Here is a 26,504-nt window from a genome sequence, read left to right on the forward strand (position 1 = left end):
ACATTGCAAAAGCTACAGAGCTCCAGCATTAAAAAACGCTCAAAACAATACACAACAGTTGTACAACGCCAGTTTGGTTAGTTTTTGACAGGTGATTGGAATGAGTAGTGATGAGGCAGCACTGGCACCGGACCGCCAGAGGAGGGCGCCAGAGTCACCAGAACAGCAACCTCAGGCATGACAATATACTGTATGACATCTTGGTGCTGTTATTGTACAATGATTCAGGTCAGAATATTGCCATTTACATGAAAGTGTGTGTATTTTCGGCAATAAATTCTATTTTCTTAGCTCCTCCTAAAATGATTTCCCACGTGACGTGACGTATGACATTTCACACCGCTATAGAGCTCCAAAATGTGCCTGTTTGTAAAGTTGGTGCCCGGAGTCAAATATAACCCTCCCAACCCCCTTCACCGGCTTTTTTGCGACTGTGTCAACAACCTTTTAACACATTTTATTGAGAATTGCCCCTAGCTATATCTGATGTTACTTTCGCAAATAGCTCAGTGAATGACAACGTCACAACAACGTCACAATCCATTCGTTGAGTTCCTTTTTTTTCTCAAGAAAAGCCAGGAAGCAAAGCTGGCTGGCATGGGCCTTTAAATTCACTGTTAATTGTCACAGAACATCAGTGAAATGAGAAATTAGGCCTAGCTCTTTTTTTTCCCCCCAAATGCTGAATGCAACTCTTTAGCCTTTATCGATTATAATTTACTATGCATGAACTCTAACTGAGAAACAGTCTGACACTAAACTATAGTCATTGCATTAACAGGTCTCAAAATAGTCTAATAACTCCTGAAAGCCATACAGAAACAAAGTTATGTTTTAGGAGCATTCGGATTAGAACCCTAGTGTCCTGGTTCTGCAATGGGAGCCATTCAGCTACATCAAATTGAACAGCTGTTATTGAGCTAAATGTCACAGAAATGTCATCTTATTTCTCCAAGTCTATATAAGTTGGACAGCTGTCATGGTAACGAATATAATGTAACAGCTCAAGGTCTGATATTCCAAAAGGCTCTCAGGTGCAGAGAAGTGCAGTTGACAAGTGCAGTTGAGCTCATTGAAACCATGGCAACATAGGACAGAACAAAGAACGATGGCCTATAAGCAGGGTATTGATGGTGAAAAACATGGTAAATACTTTATTTCATACATCAATAAACCTCATCAAATGAGATACAAAAACTGCACACATGGGTATCACATAATCCATCTATCAATTATTATTGACTTTCTGTTGGTGACATTATTCAAGGGGTATGCGCAGGTGCTGGCAGAGAGAAAGACAGGTCATCTTTCTATAGCTTTGATGATTCATTACGAATGAAATGCCTGCTCCAATTGGACATAATGCCAAAAACTAAGTGCTAAAAACGAGGTGGTATTGGCCCTTTGGATTCCGTTGTATCTCGCCGAGTGGCAGTGCAGAGTGACAAATCTACATAAATAAAGAACCTGGTTGACCGAGGGCGCACTGAAGCTGAGGATCTATCTGAGGTGCTGAAGAGCTCTCTCTGGTCCTGAAGCGCCTGGACGTGTCCCAACGTGTCCCCTCTCTTTTGAGGGGACCTCGCGTGCATCATTATAGGCTACCTGTACGCACACGATAAACGACGAGCTCATAGAAGATTGAAAATATAAACTTGAACATTGTCACGAGTTGGCTGTTCGATTTGAAAGAAACACCTATCATTTCAAGTCTGTGGAGAAGACGGCACTGGAGCGCAGTAAGATTCCATTAGGACTGCGATTTTAGAGAGGAAACCTTGATATCATCCACATGATGAACGGACGACGTATGGAAATACTTTTGCTATGACTGTGCCGGGACATGTAGACAAAATGTTTGTGAATATGATCTCTTTTGTCACATACTTGAAGTTGATTTACATACTCTAAACACTTGGACTCCGCACTGATCGTTCGGATAAAGGGATGATTCGTGAGAGGAATCATTCTCAGTCATTTCAATATGTTATGCATTGAAGAAATTAAGTAGCCTACAAGTACGGACTTGAAGAAGATACATTTCTATCTATTTCAGAAGAAAAACATCAAGAAATGGCTCGTCTGCTTCTTTTGGTGAACTCTGTGTTCCTGTTGCTTTTTGCGAGTGACATGTTCTTGGTAGGGGCAAGTAAGTGTGCTATTTCTGTATGCTGTTTTTTGTCCACTTTCTTTTGCATTTTATTCACATATTTCTACCGTTTCTCATTAACTCACAACTCCGTAAACGCCATACAACTGCACATGGGCAAGCCAAGGCAACCTGCAATGTGTCACCGTGGATGGCATTACTGTCTGTATTGTCCCAGGTGATTTCATCGTTATCAACGTGGTCAGCACTGTTGTTATGACGCATTAATTAAGCAACACACTTCTAATTTATTGTTCATCTACATTTTTCCTATTCCATTGACTTTATTTATGAATGATTATTATTTATTTATTTTAGATAAATACTCCGTAATTACGCATCATGTATAACTCTACTCACACATCTATAAAACCAAGTGACTTATCATCCATGTACAGGTAGCCTATTATTGGCTTTGGTCAGTGGCCGTTGATGATGAGACACCATGCATCTAGGCTATACAAAAGGCAGTGATGGCGATGCACACAGTTAAAACTCTTGGCAAGAGAAAGCTATCATCAATAACTCATACACTGTATATTTATCCATTCCTACAGTCATACATTCATTTATAGGCGGGAAGCTGCATTGGCAACATACATACATTGGCGTCAATTCAGTTTACCCATTTTTATTTTTGTGAAAAGGGTTTCCCAACCTATTATGCCAGGTCAGTGTTTTTTAAATTCGGGTTTACCCACCTATCCAGGCGTGTTACCACTGCATCTGAAACACACGAAGGCGACCTTTACTGTCCAGTGTTCACATATACAGGAACAGGATAAGAAATGTAGCATACAATATCTTATTGCATCAGCTCTCGACTAATCACCAACGTCTCTCACACTGCTGTCATACATTTCCAACCTACGCCACCTCCACTCCTCTAAATTCACAGGGGAATAGTTCTGTAGCAAAGTCTGATATTATAAAGCAGTGAGAGAGACGCGCTGTGCTCTCGTTGGCGCGTTGTGCCCGTTGAGACGGAATCGCGCTCCTCCGTTTGCCGCGCACAGCTCTGAAAGCGTGTGCTTTCAAAATAATAATTCACAGAGCCGTCAAGAGCAGAAATACGAATGAAATAATCTCTTTAAGACACTCATAAATATGAATTGGCTGTTGCAATGGGCATTGATGATAGAATGGCTGCGGAATCTATTGAGGTAATTCCCATGAATGCTCGAAGACACTGGCATTTACAGCGGCATGTTATTTCAAAGTAAACGGAATAAATTAATTGTAGACGACGGTGAGGTTTCCCATACCGTTTTTACGATGACACAAGACAGGAATGAATAGATGGGGAATTTAACAGTGAAACGTCTGTTAGGGGCCACATAACGTAGAAAACTGACGCTTCAGTGCCATTAGTGCAACCATAAATAAAGTGAAATTAGGCCTATCCACCACTGCTGCAAAGGCTTCTGTATGTTGAACCCAGTAACCAGTATAGCCAACATGAAACAAACTAGCAGGAGGCCCAATGTAGAATGTCCCTTAAAATGATTGAATCAATATACATTTGAGGACTAGAGTAGAATTATCTAAAATATAGTCATAGCCTTCATGTCACATTCTGCCATGTTGCGACTGTATAAACTCAAGAAGTAAATATCTTTGAATTTGGTTTCTGACCAATGAGAGCTCATTAATGTAAAAATGTCAATGGGCAAAAGGCATGGCGTCACACAGTAAGGTCAGTTCAGAGCCAGAGTGTTTCACAGCTCCGTCTCACAGACAACTGCAATGTCACTGGTTGCCCCACGGGACAGTCCTTGTGCAGAATACTAAACTGAAACTACGACAAGACCTCCTCACTAAAACAGGAGGGACCCGGTGGGGGTATAATAGGGTAAATAACCTTGACTTGATCTTCTCCACTCAGTGGAATACAAAGAGAAATTGGGGCTTTTTGCCTGCCCTGAAAAATAAACATGAGGGAGGACTGTGGCCAGTTCACAGCAGTATATCATGCATGCGTATTGCAATTTATTGAAGTGCCAGTCTAGTCTCTCACTGATAAATTGGCAATTTCGCATTGATAAACGTTATGACACACACTTGACAAATAGATGTATAAATGATAAATTAGTCAGACTCATGTCTTTGCGTATTCTCATTGTCTGGTTTTTACCTGTTGCATGTTCCATACATACATAAACTTATATACAAACATATTGTAAAGTCCTTCGCCTTGGAAGGGCCGTCTGCTAAATTAGTTTGAGTTTGAGTTTATTTAATTCATATTTAGTTTTTGTACTTTTATTAGTTTTATAGAATCTAACTGCAGTGAGCAGGGTTGCTGTTTTTAGGCGGTTTGTCCTGACGTGGAAGCATGTGAGCTTGTTGCCATTCTGCGTGGGATGTCCCTATTAGGCACAGGGGTTAGCGACCTTGGGGTTATAAAGTTGTTCATCATAAAGCTCTCTCACTGTCACTGATCGTTAAAGATGGTTAATTAACTAATCTCAGTCATATTAATCTAGTTCAGAAAAACGTATTTAGAAACCTGCCCTTCTTCTCAGTCTTATCCAAAACGAAAACAAAAAACCTTTCCATCTGTCTGTATTGTTGACTAAAGCAGTGTGACTGAATTGGCCTGCCGTGGAGACATTCGTCACTGATTACATTAACCTTAGACTGGCACTTGGTGCCATCTGGTCCCAATTTACTGTCACTAACCCACATACCTGACAGAGACCCCAGTCAGCAGAGAAATGACAGCCCAGATCTGGCCCCACGTCTGTTTTCTCCCAGGCATCCGGATGTGGCCCAAGTACAACTTTGTTTCCCAGGCCAGTAAGGAAGGGCACACTAATCAAGGTGAGCGCAACCAGCACGATGATTAGTTTGTGCTGCGTTACTCCAAACTGCTGGGGGCAGTCGGGCAGGCCAGACCTGCCCAGGCCGCACTTTTTCTCGATAGTAGAAGATGATGACATGATACCACTCACCACGACTCAACACTTTTGCGTTGTTGTCGTGACTACCTGAAGACAGTGGGCGCTTAAAATAAACGGATGAGTCTAATTGGGTGTCTCCTATAAATGGAGTATGTGTCAAGTGTTTGGGGTCCTTTTTTCAGAGGAAGCTGATGAACTACCATTATTTTCATCCAATTTCTTCAGAAATAAATATGTATAGATTTTGTATCAGTCCAGTAATTTGTTAACGTCTGAAGTTAACTGGCTCAGATCTTGTCAGTCTGCTTTTTTACTCGATGAGATGAGAAACATATACAGACTATCTGAATAAATCTCATTTGGTTTTGATGAGTCTGTCAGTGTTCCACATTCAAACTCTTCTAAACCAGATGAGATGAGTAGATGTCCCCAAATGGTCTGTGTATTTCTAAACGCTGTTGGCTGATTGGGATGCGACTTGGGATTGTGTATGAGGCATACATACAGAGATCATAAGTGGTATTCTATTTGACTTTGATACATAATATTATTAGGACAAAAGCTTTGTTCCAATTAACCCGATGATGTAGTACAGGCATAGAAGCTGCTAGCAAGCCCTTGGGTAAACCTTGCCTGAGATCGTGTATTAACATTCCTTGGTTAACCAAATACTCTGGTCCTGCTGCACAGCTTATATTATATATCATGAAAATACAATTGGGCAATAGGCCAAGTCAGACACCGCTCCCACATCGTATCAAATGCAAGAGGAAGGCAGGATCTTGTTTTCATCTTGACACCCAGTTCAAAGGCAGCTCAGAGACATGGCGAGCAACTGACTTCTTCTGAAGTGAGGAAAAGACAGGGGAAGCTAGCCACATCTAGGAGATAAAAACAGCACGGTATGACCATGGTATTAGGTCTAAGAGTAGCAGTCCGACAAGCCTCTGCTGTGCAAAAGCCAGGGAATCATACAGTTTGCAGTGTTGAGGTCAAAAGGTAGTTACTTGTCGACAAATAAAACACACAGTTATTTTGGAAGGCCAGCTTGTAAACACCACACCTGTTTTTTGGGGGGGTGAGTTTTTATGCCCCGTAATTATATCTAATCCCAACAAACTATCTAATAATGGTTAACAATAATTTGATAAACAGACCTTGAAATAAAGTGTAAGCCACTCTCCAAGACCATACAGAGGTGATTGAGGTGGGTGAAATATGACAGGGAAGGAAATAAGAGTCACTGGGTACACCGTTTGTTTCACAGTTCCTCACCTTGTTAAACCTACAGTGCTCACTCACTGTTTGAAGCAGCTTGAATTATGCACTCAAGGGAGTTCCATTATGACAATGTTAGTGAACCAATCAATCACTGTGAACTTTTACGCCCCCCTGAATAGAGTCGTCAGTCTCGACAGCCTGACATTGCCATCTGTAAAATCACGTGACGACGGCTCCTGCCACTTTATATACTGTATTTAGTGATGACAAGTTTTTACATTTGCATACACACACGCCTGATAATGTTTTCAATCACAGTTACATCTCATACTGTAGGCCTCTATACAGAGAGAGCAATGTGTTAAGCCACCTGTGTTGATACCATCATTAGTAAATGTGTGGGCACGGTTAACGTTAGAGGATGTTTGAACTGTCAACACGCCAATTCCCTGTCTTGTCAGTATAGGGATGTGGAGGGAATTCATAAACACATCCTTGTAAAAGATGAAAAAGAAAAATCCTTGTCCTGAGTTGAAGAGTTGAGCTCTTCACTATCCATCCATGATGAGCCTATCCTGCACAATGCTCAGCTATTCCCCAGATTGACTGGTCCCATTCCCCATAATATTTCAGTATAAATGTCTTTAATAAATGTTTTAGGTTAAAATATTTTGTCTTGCAAACAAAACGTTGTTGTAAACAAATACATCTAGATTCCCTCTTCACGTGACGTCTGAACCGCTACAGTTGATATCTCTGTGGGGATTCGACTGTGTGTACATCAGGATAGATAGGGAGCAGCTAATGCGCCGGGCTGCGGCGGTACCCCATGATTCATCCTGACAGGGCGTCCGCATCCCACGAGGGTACTAACATTTGTTCGCTCCAACAAATAGGGTGACCTATCGACCAAGACGAGTGGCCATATTGAGGTTGTTTCCCCGTAGATCTAGGGAAGAGCAAAAGAGGCATGGTTAAAAGAAAGGAACATCAAACATGGAGAGGTTGGAACATTAGTTTGAAGTAGGAACAAACAGCTTATGAATCATTTTCATGAGGATGTTACATAGTTATCTATCATGAAGGAGACCCCTCACCTGCACTCAAACTGCACTGCCACTGCCACTGACAGGAGTTGGAGAGAGAGCGCGTTCCTCCTCGGTGGTTAACGTACGCCACTGTGGAGGCGTTGTCCGTTCTGACCACGACACGATGTCCCTGCAGGAACGGGAAAAAGTGCTTGAAGGCTGGAAACACGGTGTCGAGCACATTCATGTGGCCTGTTACAAAATGACCAAACGCCGTTGACCGAGCGTCCGTCCGTCGTGTGACACCCCCCATACCTGAAGTGACCTGTCCATCGTGTAACACCCCCCATACCTGAGGTGACCTGTCCGTCGTGTGACACCCCCCATACCTGAAGTGACCTGTCCGTCGTGTAACACCCCCCATACCTGAGGTGACCTGTCCGTCGTGTAACACCCCCCATACCTGAAGTGACCTGTCCGTCGTGTAACACCCCCCATACCTGAAGTGACCTGTCCGTCGTGTAACACCCCCCCATACCTGAAGTGACCTGTCCGTCGTGTAACACCCCCCATACCTGAAGTGACCTGTCCGTCGTGTGACACCCCCCATACCTGAAGTGACCTGTCCGTCGTGTAACACCCCCCATACCTGAAGTGACCTGTCCGTCGTGTAACACCCCCCATACCTGAAGTGACCTGTCCGTCATGTAACACCCCCCATACCTGAAGTGACCTGTCCGTCGTGTAACACCCCCCATACCTGAAGTGACCTGTCCGTCGTGTAACACCCCCCATACCTGAAGTGACCTGTCCGTCGTGTAACACCCCCCATACCTGAAGTGACCTGTCCGTCGTCACAACCCGCCACCCGAGGACACTCGAGGACTCTCTCTATGGGTGAGCTTCGGAGTCGGGGGGGATGGGGGATGGGTCTTCAGCGAAAGGTACACAAGGGTGCATGTCCCATAGTCGACTGAAGAAGAACTGTAGCTTTCTTCAACCACTTTTTCCATTTCCTTAAGCATAAAAGTATCCAAGCAAAGTTGTACGAACATGAGCATGAGGAATTCGAGTCTTGTATCTGTGAGAGAGAATGACAGACAGATCAAAAATAGATAGAAGTATGGAAATATAGATTTTAAGCCAGAATTTACAGGTACAAACACATTCAACAAAGGTGAAGATAGGTGAAGTGTCTATTGTCTACCATGAATAACTCAGATACTGTACATGTACACGGTTACAGTACAGTATATGCAATATGTCATGTGATAATTGAGGTGTACAGTGCTGAAAAGATTGGCGGCTAACAGTATGGGCACTCAAAGGGTGTGGAGGGTGTTCTATGTTCGAAAAGGTGGCATACAGTACAGAAGACCACCTCCAATTTAAGTTGTAACCCCCATCTCCCCTCACTCTCTCCATCATTGATCTCCCCCCCCCCCCATTCAGTACAGTATTTTCTGTCATAACCAATCTATGTGCATGTCAAGGCATTGTCGCTATGCGGCCAGCCTGTAGTTGACCCTGACCCTTTAGGTTATATAATGACAGATTGCTTGAAATGGGGGACATTGATAGGATTGATAACAGGGGACCCAGAGCCTGCTTACCTCCCGACATGCCATTGGTTAGAATTGATTCTCATTTTTGATACTATGTGCTATCGCTCACCTTTGTGACAGAACAGGGAGGGCATTATCGATTGTCCCCAGAGATAAGGGAGAATAAACTAGGAGGGGGGGGGGGGGGGGGGGGGGTGGCGGAGGCGAGATAGGACAAGACTGCAAATGATTTGGAATGGCTCCCGATTTCACAATTTTCTCCTTATTTTTCTCCCATATGCATTTGACGGAAGGCACATCATCCTTGCGTGTGGCTTCGCTTCGTCATGTCAAGATAACTTTGTTAAGGTCCTCCCTATCAATTTGCTTAAAACTGTGTCAATGCAATTTACATGAATGAATTGACTGTGAAACCTTCAATGAATATTCCATTACTATCGGACTAAAACAGTTAATGAAATTATGCGATGGGTATTTTAATTCCACAATGATTTTGAAGTTTCTGCTTATATTTCCTTGGCTACTGTTATTTAGTCCACATCATGTAGCTGGACAAAGTTGGGAACACCCTTTTTCTGTACATCTCAATATTTCTCACAGATAGAGAAATAGACAACCCTTTTCTTGTTTTCCCCTATTTCTCACAGAAAGACACACACTAAGAAACTCCCCTTTTCCCCCCATTTCCAATATTTCTCACAAAAAGAGAGACCCAGCAAGCCCCCATTTCTCGTCTCACCTCGGTCACCAGCTGTCACAACACACAAAGTCCATCATTTTGTTTAAGACAAAATCCCCCTGGGAGAGCCAGGGGTTCAGTCTAGTTTGTCTGCCTCCTATTTTCTCCCTACCCATCCATTCCAGCCCAAGTGATTGCTGGGAGACCGAGGGTATAGGATCCTCTATTGAATCTGTCACCCTTTGTTTCTTGGCCTGCTCACCAGGCTTTTGTGCCACTCCGTAATCAGCTTGTCCGTTGGCCTCTAAATCATGATAGATTACTCGAAAGCGTCAGGGGGAAGAAATGTGGCGCTGTCTAGGAGGGATGGACATAAAATGGACACCCAGGCCATTTCCTTAAGGCCCGGCCTGTCAGATTAACGACAGGTACTTTTGGGAATGGGTGATATGAGAAAAAGGAGAAGCAGCAGCATCACAGTAAATGGTGCCCAGATAGTCTGTTATCAAGGGGAAAGTACTCGAATGGCAAGCAGTTAAATTGAAATGAGCAATATGAACCTTAATGTGTGCTTGTTGTTCAGTCACATGGGTAAGTGACAAATAAGGTATTTACAGAAAGACATTTACAGAAAGACAATAACAGTAATTTGAATGATCAACGTGCAATTACATGTGGATAGAATGCTCTGAAGAACAGACACCCTTCATCACACCTTGATGAAGACATGGATAGAACTAATTAGGGGTGGGCTTATTTTTTAATTGACACGATACACGCAGTCAGTCAGCTCAAGTGAGATCTAATCAGTGTGCAGAATTCACAATGGCTAGCGTTGGAGTGGCTAGAGAACACTGATGGTAATTCAGACTCTGATGAAATGCCTGCTACCGTTAGTGATGATAGTGGTGATCACAGTGATACCGATTCTAACTACCAGCCTGATCCTCAGGCTCTGTGCAAAAGAAGTAGAACAGAACCGACTGAGCCAGTGTCACCTATGACTCAGGCTCCACGCAAAACCCCAGAAAGGAACCAACTCAACCGGTGTCACCTCATCCTCTGACGCCTCAGACTCCACGCAAAAAAAAACAGAATGGAACTGACTTAGCCGGTGTCACCTCCAGCCATGGTGAGAGGAGACTGGGAAGGATGTGACAGTTTGGATAGAATGGCCTACAGGCACCAACACAGCAGGTAGACTGGCATCACACAATGTAATTACGGAGACAGGACACTCGACAGTTTCCATTGTTTATTTGATTTGGGGATGTTGCAACAAATCAGACCATACTGTTGCTGCTACGCACTGGGTCAAAGGAGACAATACATGGGACAGGTCTATCTAGCATTCATTTGTTTCCTGTAAACCTGCGGGCGTACAGCACAAGGTCCGTGGAATTGGAGAGCTTTTGGAGAACTCTGTCTTCGCAGAGACTATGCCATGGAAGCACTTTGGTAAAATTATGCGATCCATGCGTTTTGATGATATGACGATAAGGGCATGAGAACCATGCATAAGGAGATGGACAAATTCACCCTAATTACAGACATCTGGAACATGTTTGTGCGTAACTCGATTGCTCGTTATAAGCCAAGAGACAACATCACTGTTGATGAGCAATGGTTTCCAACGAAGGCTCAGTGCCGGTGTATGAGTTTTAGTTAGCTGCCAACATGGACACCAAATACATGCTGAATGGATTTTCATACCCGGGGAAACATGCATCTCGGCTGGCGGGTGAGTGAGTGTCTGAGGATGTGGTGATGAAAGTGGTTCAGCCGTTCCAGGTCAAAGGGAGAAATACAACTTCTTCACATCAATTCCCCTAGCAGGTTCAAAGAAGTCTGGTCAGAACCATGAATATGGTGAAATGGGAGCTTCTGCCCTCTGGGCAGAACTTCACAGCACGGGGAGAGCTGCTCTCAACATCGATGATGAAGTGTGACATAGCGACCCTTGCGCTTTCCAGATGTAGGCCAAGAAAGAACGTGCATCCCACGGAGGTCATAAGCAGTGAACCCGAAAAGAAAACTAGACACAATGACCTACTACAATTGCACAAAGGTATGCACTTGCCAAATATCTGTACTGTAGGCTACTGTGTGCATCCATTGTACAGAATATGTTATGCTACTTTAGGAAAATAATACTAACCGTTTCTATTGTACTTATTCTATTCTATACCATTTCATTCCATCTATTCCTGGGTGTGGCTGTGCTCGACCAGATGGCCAGATTGTACTCAGTGAAAGGAGGAACTCGCCACTTGCCGGTTGTTGTGTTTTACCACATGCTCGACCTCGCTTGTATCAACACACATTTTGTTCAAGCAATGCATGAACAAGGACATAAGCAGAAGGGAATACATGTTTTGTCTGACACACAAGCTCAGGGGAGAGCCGGGAAAGCACCACTCGGACCTCCACTTGTTCCAACTCATCAACACAGTTGGGCAGATGAACATGGAACAAAACCCAAGCGGGAGGGAGATGAATAAAGAAAAATAACTTTGAAAGAAATCTTCAAAAGCAATGTGACACTAGACAAGTCCCTGTGGGAGGAGAACATGGCCCGGGGCAAGGCTTTTATATTCTGCCGTGCAGTTGCCAGATTGGAGAGCTTTCTTGAGTACAAACCCACACTGTTTAGGCCAGAGGTATACATGGAAATGGATCCACAACAAAGTATTTGTGCTTCTCATTAATACAATGTAATGGCTTAACCATGACTAGAATAGATTACCAATAGGCCAATAGAGGTGGTTGAGAATTACTTCCTGAAGGGATGGAGGGGTTTCATGATAAATAGGTATTGATTTAGATGCACATATAAATGAGAGTAAAGAGAAAAGCAACTGTTCCCTCCACTGTTGCAAGGAATGCTTGCAAAATATCAATGGTGTGAATGGTTACTGCCTTCATACAATTACTGAATCTCTTAGTTAAGACTTATTCTGACAATTTTTTGTGTATACAGTGTGTATACAGTATGTGTGAACTGCAAGTGGATGCATACATACTGTTAGACAGTATTACCATATTTTCTGTAGTACAGTATACTTATCCTAAACATGGTCCTCTCTTTAGACCGCCCACCTGCTCCTGTCAATGTGTCTGTCATGCATCTGAGGGCAGACTCAGCGACAGTTTCCTGGGAGGTTCCGGAAGGGGACGTCATCATCGGCTTCTCCATCTCACAACAAGTAAGTCACAGTTGTGTTTGGCAGTCTGAGATGAAAAAGGAATGACGGATATGTGACAAATGGATGAATTGGATGGATTGCCAGTTGCTGCCAATTTTGACAGAGGATGACTGCTGGGAGACCGCTCTTAAAGGGTTGCATTCCTATTCTTTACCCTTCTCCTGAAGTGTGCACTCATATACTCCCCATTCATTTAAAATGCATCGGGGGAAGTGCACAAGTTCACCTGTCTGGCTTAAGGGTAGAGAATTGGAATGCACCCTTGGTTTTAGCAAGTGATCATTCAGTGATCATCCCCCTGTCAAAGTTGGCAGACATTTTTGCAATTGCAGTGCGAGGGTCAGTCATAGAAGCTGGATCTTGTCTCAGAACATTTGACATTGTGATACAGCTGACAACATGTAATGACAAGTCCACCAAAATATAATGCAAATATCTTACCTACTGCAGCTTTAAGAGTGGTTTGACTAAATGCAGCCCCCAAGCTCACATTCTAAATAAAGCTCTCAATGTGCTTGATTTGTCAAGAGAACATAAGGTTTTATGCTAAACACACACAGCTGCCAAAGTGCATTTTTCAGGTTGAATAGATTTCAATATGCTTAGAGTAGTCAAACTAGCTGTGAATGCTGATGTTGAAAGCAGGAATACAGCCTCATGAATGTTTGGGCTTTATGGACTTGAATGAATTATGGAGGAAGTGAACTCTGCTATTCATTCGGAGCAAGTGACAGACTGTGTGCAACATCTAAACAGCTCTTTTTATGGCTGTCCATCATGGTATGCATCTGGCTTTGTACAGGTCAAGTAATTGCCAAGAATGTGTTTAAAGACCGTAATGAGTTCCCTTCATCAGATCCTTCTGTCAAGCACTGCGGTAAAAAACGAACATAAGACATCTGGCCAAAAGCCGTGGAGATGGGGTAGAGATCCTGCATACAAATATGCAAACTATTCCCCACCGTTTTTGGATTTTGCAAGCCTCAATAACATTCCGAAGGTCATAGCTATTGTGACACCTTTCAGCATAGAACTTAAACAATAATTTCGTGTCACTTACTAACATACTGTAACTGTTCAATTGTCAGGTTGCAGCTACACATGTTTTACAGCTACTGTATGTGATCAGAATTACATTTATTGGCAGGATCCACAACTTACTCCAAAATTTGGTACAATATGTTATTAAATCCAGGACATCTGTATCCTAGTTATGTCTTAAAGTATGCCAGTAATTAACCCAAACAATGGTCTGTATTCCACATTGTAGCCTCAGTACAGATACTACAGTATCTCCTGTGTCTCTTCAATGGCAGAGGCAGGACGTACAAATGCAGAGGTTCATCCGGGAGGTCAACACTACCAGCCGGGCCTGTGTCCTATGGGACCTGGAAGAGGAGACAGACTACATCATCCAGGTCCAGTCCATCGGCCTGTATGGGGAGAGCCAGGCTAGCAAGAGGGTCCACTTCCGCACCCTCAAGAAGTCAGACCGCTTCCCCTCCAACAGCTCCAACCAAGGTAGGAATGCTGCTCTGACAGGTGCTCTGTGCCCTTTTAGGTGTACAGGTTGGTGTAAAGTATATGGAATAGTTAGGGTCGACAAGGTACAGTATGCCTCATAGAGATGCTTCAAGTGTTGGCAACAGGAAATTCAGTAATTTCAATATATTGACATTTCAAAGGCGACACTAGGGTAGAACAGAGCAACACAGCAAAAAGGCTTTGCAAAAAACATTTAGTGAATAAGCTGCTACCAGGGCAGACCCATATCAGTCTTACATAACATAATGGTGTACCCTGTGAAACATTTTTTGTTATGTTTTATCCCACATGGACCTCCAAAAGGCTGTTCTCTTGTAGACAAAAAGGACACCCCAATTTAGAGTCGTTCAGGAATACCCTGTTCCTGCACTACCCTCTTTTAGCTGTTTGGCTTTTACGCATGCACATACAACATGAGGTACTGTACATTAGGGCCCAGTGAAGAGCATGTAAGTGCATGTAGCACTGGAAGGCTCCTCTCCCAAGGGTCCTCACTGTCTTTCTCGCAGGCTTATTTTCCCCTGCCATACAATTCATTATTGACAGAGTCTTCACGCACGGCTCGAGGAGGGCCTCTGTCAATTTATGTAACTCTACCTCACTTGGGGTGGTCTAATCAGGATTCTGACACACACTCTAAAACACTACAGATTCAGTCGCCGGGCTGCGTGATGGGCAGACTGGAAAACTGGGTTGGACTCTCCGGCACGGTCTTAGATTGGTTCAGGTTCTATCTGCAATACAGGGACTATTTTCTTTCCATTGGCAACTACACATCTGAGCGAACTAGCATGACGTGTGGGGTACCTCAAGGTTCAATTCTGGGACCTCATTTTTTTTCAACCAGTCTTTAATCAGTCTTTATGCTTTTTTTTTTCATGATCTTTCCTTTTTATCTATTTTATGTAAAGCACTTTGAATTGCCTCTGTGTATGAAATGTGCTATATAAATAAACTTGGCTTGCCTTGCCTTGCCTTAAATATACATTTCAATATCGATATTTGGTTGTTGTTGACCAATTTAAATCCAGTGCGAAAAACAAACAATCTCAACGTTAGACCCTATTGATGACCATTGGTTCAAAACAAGATATCAAACTGAGTATGTAGAAGAATTTGTTGCAAATCAAATCAATCCTCTGCATTTCTATAATATAAACATTATAAACAATGAATTACGTTAAAATAACATTGAAACCATATTGAATGAACCACCTGCTTTTGCCCAGTCAGTGGGAGTGAGCTCTCTGCATGTTTTGAACACTTTGGAGGGAAAAAATGTAAAGCCGGGTAGACACTGCACAATTTCTGTCACAAATTTGCCAAGAGCAAGTTCTCACAATGAATTGTACATACCAGCTGTAAACTCAGGTCATCTGTGGTGAACGTGATGCCTTGATTCACACAGTGTGAGTTGGCCAACGACATGAAGAGAAGACGCGATCACCTCCCATTTGAATTATGACATGTCAGAAATGTTGGGTCGTGGCTCCTTTCTACGTATGCAGTGTGAGAGGTGCTACCGGGCGATATAAGAAAGTCAAGCAATTGGAATCCAGGATTCTGTAAACAATGGCAATGCGCAGCGGGTGAGAGGGGGGGTCACATCACCCAGTGTGAGAGCTACCATCAGGTCTGCTCATGCAGTGTACATTCTGTCAACACAGCGGACGTCCCTGTCGTGACACAATGTACACTGCATGAGTAGGATTTGCCTTGCAGTATGAGACCCTCTCAGTGGTTGGAATCATCTGCGTTTGTGAAAGTTGCACAGTGTCCGTCTAGCTTAAGTCATGAATTGTCGGTCTCCTGAGTCATCCACGCGGGTCAAAGAAACAGTCTAGTCAGTGGATTAACTTAATTAGTGGGAGTGTGTGTTTGGGCCCTTGGATTTACAGGAACAGCCTTGACGTCCCATAAATCTACTGGATGCAGACTCTCCAGCCATACTCGGAAAGGCATTCTAATCACATTGAGCTCCCAATTTGTATGGTAATTGTTGTGTGCTTTACAACGCAGTTAAAGATCTACTTCCTGAATGTAAATGTACTAAACGGTTTCTCATTATCTTTCCATTATGTACATTACACACAGTGGAGGTTCACTACATGAAGAGCATACTTTAGTTACAGGTGTCATTGCCTCATAACAGTATTGTATATGGGTATAACCTACCGTAGGTTTACTGCCAAGAGAATTCATAGATGTAAGGTAGTCTGCACAGATGGTTCCGGGTAGAACTCACATATGGTTCTATTATCTGGTGGCTATGTGCCTCTTTAGGCTCTGGGACTGAGAACCCATCTTTGGCACACAGAGGAAATGTCCCAAAATAGCCTCTTCTGTTGTGGCTCCCTGAAGTGCGCACTACAATTAAGTTAACAACTCACCTCCTTAATGTAATGTCACAAGTGCCTCTTTTTTTGACCTCTGAACTTCCCCCGACCACAGCGGCTGAATAAATCATTTTAATCTGGCTTCCCCCCGGCATTACAGAGCCATTTCAGAGATCCTTTGTTAACGGCCAAGCACTTCCCATTCAAAGTAAATTGATTTGCAGTGTATACAGAGGCATTCCAATGAGCTAGCTACAGTCGTGATACTCAACAGTATGATTATTGTGTTGTTATTGAATCAATGCTAGTTTTCCTCCATGTAGAGAAGAGCAATTTCATTAGCTAATGTAGGCCGAAATGTTTGGATAAAAATGTGTACGTGTGCTTTTGCAGGCCATACAGTATGAATATTCCAGAGAGCCCTTCAAAAGTGAGCGATGTTTAGCCTTGCTTCCAGAACCGTCTTTGGGGCAACTGGGAAATACAGAACAGTGATAAAATGGGACAAACCATGGTTGTGAAAACACACTGTAGTAATGAAACGGACAGTAGGTCAAATATAAACAACTCTGTGATACTGTACTACAGGTCGAACTGTGTATTTCACATTGTCCAACTATTCTAGAGGTACTCTTGAGGTGCAAATAAATGTAGCGTTGGGACACCAGCACTTTAAACTGTAAACAAGAACCAAATTATTCCATGTGCATAAAAATAGCTATTTTTCTGATGCTCACAGACTGGAATCTCAGATAATCACTGGAATGAAACATGGTGGCATAGTTACCAGTAATCTAAATTCAAGATGCAAATGTTTCATGAATAATAAATAAATAATTCATAAATAATTCCACAATAAAGTGTTTCAACCCATTAAAAAATCTCCCAAGACAGCCTCGTATATGGGGGTGAGGGGGATATTTTTAGAGGAACATTCAGTCTGTACTGTCAAACACAACTAGGAAAAAGGTCCCCTTAGACACAATTACTCTGGTACTTCAAAGCGATGCCAGGTTCTCTGCTGAGTCACAACCTAAAACTAACCCTGCAGGTTTCACAGCAGCAAACGGTTGCAGTGTAGCACTCCATGCTGTATGCCTACGAATAAGCTGTGGGGATTTAACCATTTGTGAAAATGTATGATTTTCCATAATTCGAAAACTACACTTCAAAAACATCTCTGCACATTTATTTTTTAACAACAGTAACTAAAATGACATTGGATTAATGGTACATTCATTGTCACCATTCTAGTCCTCTCTGTTGAGAGTTTTCATAACAATTGCTCTGGCCATCATAAAACCAGACAAACAATTGATCATCGTAGAAAAGAATAGCAACTTAGTGACAGTCAATCACTACTTTATTGATTGTTAACGACTGTTGAGCATGGTAGAGACAAGGGAGTGGTTTCATTGATTTTATATCAGGTAGTTAAGCATAATGAAACCCACGAGCCTACATTCAATGGTTCAATTTAAAAGAGGAAATGTGTGAACAAATTAGCTGATGATGGACAGTATAATGGTGAGACACACTTTGGCTCCTATATATGGGCTCCTAGGCACAACAGTTAATTAATGTAACACAGCCTTTCATACAGTACACAGTACTCCACGAGACTCTCCCACTCACACCCTACTTTAGGGAGGAATCAAACACCATTTCAGAGCACCAAGACAATGTGAAATATGCATGGCATGACAGCTGCAGCAGCAGGTACTGGAGTTAGTTTATTTAGTGTGTCCTGTCCCTCACACTGGGGGGGCATAAATATTCATCATAAACACTCTCATCAACACCAGCGATGAGAATCTCTGATCACTATCATCCTATCCCTAATCTCAAGCTAGAGCGCATCTCTGCACTTTTACTTGTGTTGTAATCGAGGGGAAAATAACGTGACGATTCAAATGACCACATCTCGGTAATTGCCAAGATGCGGAGAGAGCTGACAGTCTTGTATTGCGAGCCAACCGCTTGACGGTGTGATTCACTAAAGAGGATCAATTGGGAAGAGTGGTGCTCTGGAAGAGTTCCACACAGGTTAAAAGATGGTAGGGGGAGGAAATGAAGCCATTAGTCAATCCCCTGAAAAGAGGATTAATGCCCAAGATTGATGTGTGGTTTTGCCAAGCACTTTTCTTGCCGCGGTGGGAGGACAATGATAGCGAAATGAGATAAACAGCCATCTTTGCAGCCCCACACTGACAGGCAGTCTTAATGGGGATTGATACGGTCTGGTGTCTTGTGTGGGAAACTCTTTAGGTCTCCAAGAGTTGTCAGTAAAGTCTCCCAATTTAGTCGAAGTTGAGCATGTTTTTCTTGTATTTTTTTACATTCTCTTAGAAGTCAGCCTCCCTTTTTTCTTGTCTGACTAACTAGCATTTGAATTTAGTCTTTCAGTTGGCTACGTACAGTCCTTCAGTTAATGTATTTATTTTCAAGTTTTGACTTTAAAGACAAAGTAATTGAGATACAGTTGCCAGAACCAAAAGCTAAACTAGTTCACAGTTCAGCTAATGAGTTTATAGGTTTGCTTTGGTAACACTTTATAATAACTTTCATTTACAAGCCCTTTATAAAACATTGTTAAATAATTAACTCACTTTTAAGAAATTATTATTCTAACATTTATAAATGTTACTAAATGCTTAGTAAAATTATGAGTTACTATATTCATAACTATTTACAAATGATTTTCAGATGATTTGTTAAACATTTTATAATGATTTTCTAACTACCTATAAATCATTAACACATGTTCATGTCCATCAGTCCATCGAATCGTTTTTTGACGAAAATATTTTCTTCATCCTCACAGATGACCCCACAATGCAGGGCCTTGATAAGTTGAGACACCTTCAGACTGGGGAGATGATCATCATTGTGGTGGTGCTGCTCATGTGGGCAGGTAAGGTACTTGCTCTTTAACAAGACATGTCAATTAAGAACAAATTTGTATTTACAATGACGGCCTGGCAAGTGGCAAGTGAATACACAGTGCACAAGGCTACTTGACAGAACTCAGAAGCCACCCAGCCACTTGGATTTCGTCAGCCATATTAGAGGAAGTACAGTTAAATCATTCGTATTTGGTAGTAGAATATTCAATGTGTACATGTATGCCTCATCCAAAGTGGTTTCAAAAGAATTATACTTTACAAATGATTTACATATGTGCTATTGCAGAGAGTTCAAATAGGGATTCAGGGTACTTGCTCAGTAGATCAATCAATTAATTACCTTAAGGTCATCTTTTAATGTCAAATTCATTCAAAAGTCACCAAGTGTGTTTGGTCATTGGCTTGAAAATGCATGTTTCATTTTTAGACGTATCTTGCCCTCTGCAATAATGTCAAACCAACATTACGCTCTCCGTCTTTCCATTATTGAGTAATGACTTGCCATCCCTAAGGGCCTTTTGACTGATTTATGAAATGCTGAGCCACAATGAAAACTGGCACACCCAATGGACTTCCAGGAACAGGGTTTCCTGCCCCTGAGCTGTGGAGTAGAGTTGTGTAATACTAATCAGGGAAAGCATAAGGCATGGTAGGAAAACAGAGAGCAGAGCACAGAGCACAGAGCTTCTTATGATGTGAAACAGCCAATGTCAGTTCCATCACTGAAGGGACACCCCTTTTGTTCCTGCAGCAATGAAGCAATGTCTTATAAAAACATCATAAATTAGTAATATCGTCACAACAATGGGTTTTCTATGCTCAGGAAATAAACAGCGACCGTAATAAAATATTCATCAAGTGGAAAATTGAATGTCACTCTCTTCTTCGGATGTGTTTTCGTAAATGGGTTTGCTAACTTACCATAAAGTTGAGAATCCTTGACTCTTCAAGATAAATCTTCTGAGGGGTTTGTGGAGGCTCTGAAGATCAACAAAAAACTTCAGTGACGCTTCAAATAAATAAACTGTCATAATACCTATATACTGTAACATTGCCAGGAGAATTACATAGCGCCAATCACTGTAAGCGTTTAACATATAATCATACAGTAGGTGCTGTGCAAATGTGTTTTCAAACCATTTAAGTGTGGCGACAAATTATGACAAGAACTGTTAAGACTCCTGACACAATCAAATGTGGGATCAAAGATATAATGGTGTGGTATCCAAACATTAACTGCTCTGCAACCCTATTCCCTTAAATGCGGTACCACCCAAACCAAACTTTATATCCAATCAGATGCTTCCCTTTTACGAGTCTGTCAATGTTGGTTCTTACAGCCAACTCAAGTGCACTGAGAAACAAGATGAGTAAGACACTTTGCAACTCATTTCCTCTCCTGTCTAAAGGCAATATACAGCAGCTCATGGTACAGTTCCAGGTAGAGTACAGTTTATTTGAAATGATGATGGTACTACTGAATAACAGTAAAGAATATATTGAGTAGCAGTATACTTCCCTTTGCTCTCATTACACATGGCCCATAAAATCGGCAAGATGGCCAACCAGTTTTCCATGGTAAACATGTTACACCTCTACTATACCTACGATTCGGCTGAAGTCATTTACAGTCTTTCGAGTTAAAAGAAGAAAAAAAAAACTAGCCTCACAACCATGCCTCTTCTCCTTGGGAATGGAAATCACATTAGACACGTGGCCTTTCAGCGTGTCAGCGTTACAGGAAGCACTGACAGGTCATGTGACTTTCCACCTGTCTCTTGCCCACAGCTGTCATCGCCCTGTTCTGCAGGCAGTATGACATCATCAAGGACAATGACTCCAGTAACAGTAAGGACAGTAAGGTCAAGCTGCCGTGCTCAGAGAGGAGCACGCCGGAGCACCACAGTGGGGGACTGCTCCGGAGCAAGGTGAGTACGGTTACCCCAAGGCAGTGGAGGCTGGTGGAGGTAGAAATCGGAGGACAGGCTCATTGTAATACATGGAATGGAATGGGGAATGGTATCAAACATGTGTACCATTCCCTATTCCATTCCATGTATTACAATGAGCCCGTCCTTTTCTATCTCCACCAGTCTCCCCTGGCCCAAGGGTATCACAACAGATCAGCAGATACACTTCCTGTAGCACATTATCTGATTGTGATGGAACCTATTGTTCTTGGACTCGATGCACCGGTACCGTCTGCTAGACCCAACGGGGTGAACAGACTGTGACTAGGGCGGCTTGGTTTAAAAGTCCTAGTGTAAAAGTCCGGAGGGTGGGGAGCTTCACCACCCTCTCTAGGTCCATATGGTCCTGGGTGGTACAGCTACCATACCAGACAGTGATGCATCCAGTCAGGAGCCCTCACCGCAGGCACAAGGAGTACAGTAGGGGAATGGGCACGCAACCCTGGGTGGCCCCTGTGTTAAGAGTCAGCGTAGAGGAGGTGTTGTCGCCTATTCTCACCACCTGGGGTCTACCCGTCAGGAAGTCTAGGATCCAATTGCAGAGGGAGTTCAGTCCCAGGTTCCTGAGCTTAATGACTAGTTTGTAGGGGATAATGGTGTTGAATGCTGAACTATAGTCAATGAACAACATCCTCACATAGGTGTTCTTCCTCAGGTTCAAATGGGACAGAGCAATGTGAAGTCCATAGGCGATTCTGTCATCTTGTTGAACGATATGCATATTGTAGTGGATTTAAAGTATCTGGTAGGATGAGTCGATCTAGGGCACTGGTGATCACCTTGAAACAGGTGGGGATAACAGACTGGGACAGTGAGAGGTTGAATATATCCATGGAAACCCCTGCCAGCTTGTCTGCGCATGCTCTGAGGACATACCCAGGGATGCCATCTGGGCCCACAGTTTGTAAGTATTAATTTGTTTGAAGGTCTTACTCACTTGGGCCACTGAGAACGAGAGCAGCAGGAGCCCTCACTACAGACACAGTGTCGTTCTCCTCAAAGCGAGCAGAGAAGGTGTTTAGCTTGTCTGGGAGGGAGGCATATGTGAGCATGGCACCACTGGGTATTCTCTTACAGTCTGTGATGGTCTGTGATGCTTGCCACATGCAACTGGCGTCTTCACAGTTACCTTGAAAGGGTGGCAAGGTCCCTGCTGTGAAAAGTACATGCAATCAAGAACCTGCCAAATGGGAGAGAGGTGGCTTTAAGCAACACTGGATAATAGTGAAGACGTTTAGCCATTGGGGGTTCAGTATTGAGGCCACCGATCAATCGATGACAGGGGTCATTTTCGTTTTATTGTTCACCTCTGGGTAGAAATTAGCTTAGGGGGGTGTTGAATTCTCATGTTTAAATAAGATCAAGGGTAATCCTTTCTGGATTTTTTTATTGTGTTGTCTTATCTTCCTTTTCCTACCCTTATTAACTGGACGATAAGGAGGATGGGATTTGATAAGGAGGATGGGATTTGATAAGGAGGATGGGATTTGATAAGGAGGATGGGATTTTCTAATGGTGGGGTCCTGTTGAGAACTTGATACACATTTTCGATGGAATGCTGAACCAATCCAAGAGCACAAGTCAGGCTCAAACCTCAGAATTACTACTTGCTCCTGTTTGAAAATCACCCTGATAATGTTGTTAATCAAATTCAGAACAGAGTGATGTATTCCACACACATATCCTGAAAACCTCATCTTTAATTCGCAAACACAGTTGTTAAAAATAAACTTGCCATCTCCCTTTCATTGTTAAAGGTTTAAAATAGAGCACTTTCAGACGCTGGACACACTTTACATTAAGTTGCCCCTATAGTTGTGAAGTGACTCTGTAATGACACTGTATTAACATTATTTTACATAGCGCATTAATAATTGCTTTGTAAATGCATAGTAATGGAGTTGTGTAATTATTACACAAGTGGAACGAACACAAACCGCTTAAACTCCTTATAGTATACCTAATTACTATGTCACAACATGTTAATAATACAGTGTTGTTACTAGAGTAATTACAATTACTACACAAGTAAAGGGGGGAACTTAATGTAAAGTGACACCCAGCTACCAAATGGGAAACAAGCGGAAACGTTTTTAAAAGAGAAAGAAGAAGCGAGGGAGAGAGTAAACAAGAGAGAGAGAGAGAGAGGGAAGACGACATAATCCATTACCTCACCTGCTGAAGAGAGGAAGCTGGAAAGGAAAGTGGCTTTATCGATTTATTCCGCTTTTAACCAAAACGATCTGACAGAACCTTGACAATGACTGATCGATGGTGATGATTGTTTTTTCTTAATCTGTCAGAGACACAGTTGGTCTGAAAGATTTCTGATACAAGGACGGAGCGTGTATAACAGGGAATGGAATTTAGTTGTCAAATTAGAGTGGGCCAACATTGTCAACAACAGTTAATGACTTTAAATCGGTGCGTGATGACCGATGGTGTTTTATTGTCCTCATACAAGACATATGTTTCATGTGATTCAATGTTCTGTATGATAAGCATAGAGTGTTCTTAAAAAAACTCCCCAAGAATTGAACATACAATATGTAAAGTTTATTTAATCTCTTATCCACGTACCCTACATCTTTAAAAAAAAAAAAAAAAAAATGTTTGAGGGGAGGATGTAATCACTGAGCTTTGAAAAGGGATAATTGCTTTTAAACCAGCAAACATTGTGGTACCCTGGGCTGTATAAACATGTGCTGGCCTACATAATAATTCAACTAACAGCCCTGGAGAAGAAAAACCTGTCCTTTCAGGTTTTCAGTCTTTTGATCAATTCTTTTCTTCAACCATTCCTCAAATCATTTCCTCTTCCCCGGAGAGAAGTGATTATTATAATCTGCTCTACCCTCAGTCTTTCAATTAACTCAAGGTGATTTTATCAATCAACGGATGGTCCCCCCAAACTCTGAAATTCGTTAATTTCATCCTCAAAACAAGTAATTGAATGAACCTTAAAGGAGCTAACATCATAACTTGCATCAAACTGTACGTTTGCATTAACAAACTGCTTAACGAAATTGGCCCGATCTGGGAAAGTTATGTTTATCTTTTGATTTTCCTGTCTTTTGCAGTTTAATTCGTCTGTGTCATCTATCAACATCATCGAGGTTTGATGGGAAGGATGCAGATGTCAGGTTTCCCCTCTCCCCTCTCCTCCTGTCTCTACATTCTTAACCTTCTCAATGATGAGGAAAAATCCCGAGCAGAACAAGCCATTAGCTAAGCTTTCATGTTTTCAATGAACAGTGTATTTTTGATATAGTAGCCTACTAATGGATGCCATGTTCAGATGTCATGAATTATGTTGCTTCTTGTTTTGCTTTCCCATTCTGAATGTGAATTTATAATACTCTGACTTAGCAAAGTCTAATATTTTGCCCAAAATCGGACAGAACAATGTTACAGTAAGAACCAACCAATACTTCTGGACAGAGTTGATGAAATTGCATACAGTATGTTATGATCATTCTCAACTGGTATTTGGCTCATGTTTGTACATATCTCATCAATTTAATACATGAGGTTGCATGCTGGTCATTCACCTGTAGTATAGCCTTTGATGTGCTCCCTTATTTACAAGAGCAAGATGCAAAAAATAAGTTATTGCAATACTGATACAGATTGTTTTCTGTTTTCATATTAAAATCAAGCATTTGTTTTTCATACAATGTTTTTTTTTGTTGTGTTTTTTTTGGGTTATTTTTTTTGCGTCGGGGGGGTTGATTTTACTATTAATAATATACTCCTGCCCACTGTGTTTCACCTGACTTATTATCTTGACTTTACTGACTTATCAACTGAATAGCAGCTGCCCAGAAGATAACGTGAAAAATCTGAAGTTCTGCATGTATAGTTGAACAATTATTAAAAATATTTTTCTTAATATTATTTTCTATCAAATTCATCAACAGAACGATGATGACGGTATTTGCTCATTTATGCAAAGTTTAGAAAGTTATCATTGTATTCTTATTTGTTCATGCAAATAAATAGTGTAAAAAAATAACTATTCACCTTGGCTAAATGTGCAGTCTTTTTGTTCAAGGCAACATCAACTACACCACAACAGCCAGTAACACTTTAAGTCATTTGTGTTATAACTATAATTATAACTATATAATAAAGTATAAGTTACACATTGTGTATCATTTGCTTATGTCGTCAATCTTTTTTTAAATTTAATTTCTTTCAGATCAGCTTTGAAATTAGGATATAGAATTTAAGTTCTATCTGATAGCATCACTTCTAGTCCCTTTTTTCCCTTGCTCCCTAATTGGAGGACATGAAAAAAAAATCATAATTATATTTCTAAGTATGATAAAAAAATAAAAAAAATATTGGTTTCCTTGTGCCATATATGTTTCAATGTGCTGTGATGTCTCACATACGGTAGTTCCTGAAACTTTCAACTCTTAGAGCCTTTAAGCTAAAAATTAATGTTTTTGCTAAGATTATATTTGTATGATTATATTGATTATTGATTGCCCGTCAGTTACTAAGTCACCCAATAGTGCTTTTTGTAAGGTTATTTTTAGATGAATATAGTTTTTTGCCAGCCATTCCTGAACCTGATATACCAGATATGAACATATGACAGCCCTCATTTATATCTATAACCTTATATATAACCTTATATAGTATTATACATGTGCATCTAGTTAGTGTCTACAGAGAGCTAACTGTGACAAGACAGCATAAAACCTATACAAGTTTTAGAAACAAAATAGGAGTCCACATCCTCTTTTTTTCCTGTTTCTATCTTGGCTACCAAGCAACCTTCATCAGGATGCAGAGAGCCAATCTCTTGGCTTCAGTGGGACAATGTGTCTATTGGAATCCTTTTGTCATTGACGCCGGAAGACGTGGAGGTGAGATGAGGCCAAAAAATTGTCACAGGTTCACCTTACTGGCAGCAATCTCGACAGAGGACCACGGCTGATGGCGATGAGAGAGGAAAGAGAATGCCACCACAGGGCAAAAGGGCGTT

General features: G+C 41.8%; 1 protein-coding gene across 1 annotated transcript; it reads left to right on the forward strand.

Moving 5' to 3' along the window:
* Positions 1-2,073: 2,073 nt before the first annotated feature.
* Positions 2,074-24,630, forward strand: fndc4a (fibronectin type III domain containing 4a; the record flags this gene model as incomplete). The annotated part of the gene is made up of 6 exons (XM_083688563.1): positions 2,074-2,149; positions 12,636-12,751; positions 14,068-14,272; positions 19,457-19,546; positions 21,327-21,466; positions 24,589-24,630. 6 exons carry the CDS (start codon positions 2,074-2,076, stop codon positions 24,628-24,630), a joined length of 669 nt encoding a protein of 222 aa, XP_083544689.1.
* Between the last annotated feature and the right edge of the window lie 1,874 nt (positions 24,631-26,504).

The sequence above is a fragment of the Argentina silus genome (assembly GCF_951799395.1).
Source record: "Argentina silus genome assembly, chromosome: 17".
In the NCBI taxonomy this organism is placed as follows: Eukaryota; Metazoa; Chordata; class Actinopteri; order Argentiniformes; family Argentinidae; genus Argentina; species Argentina silus.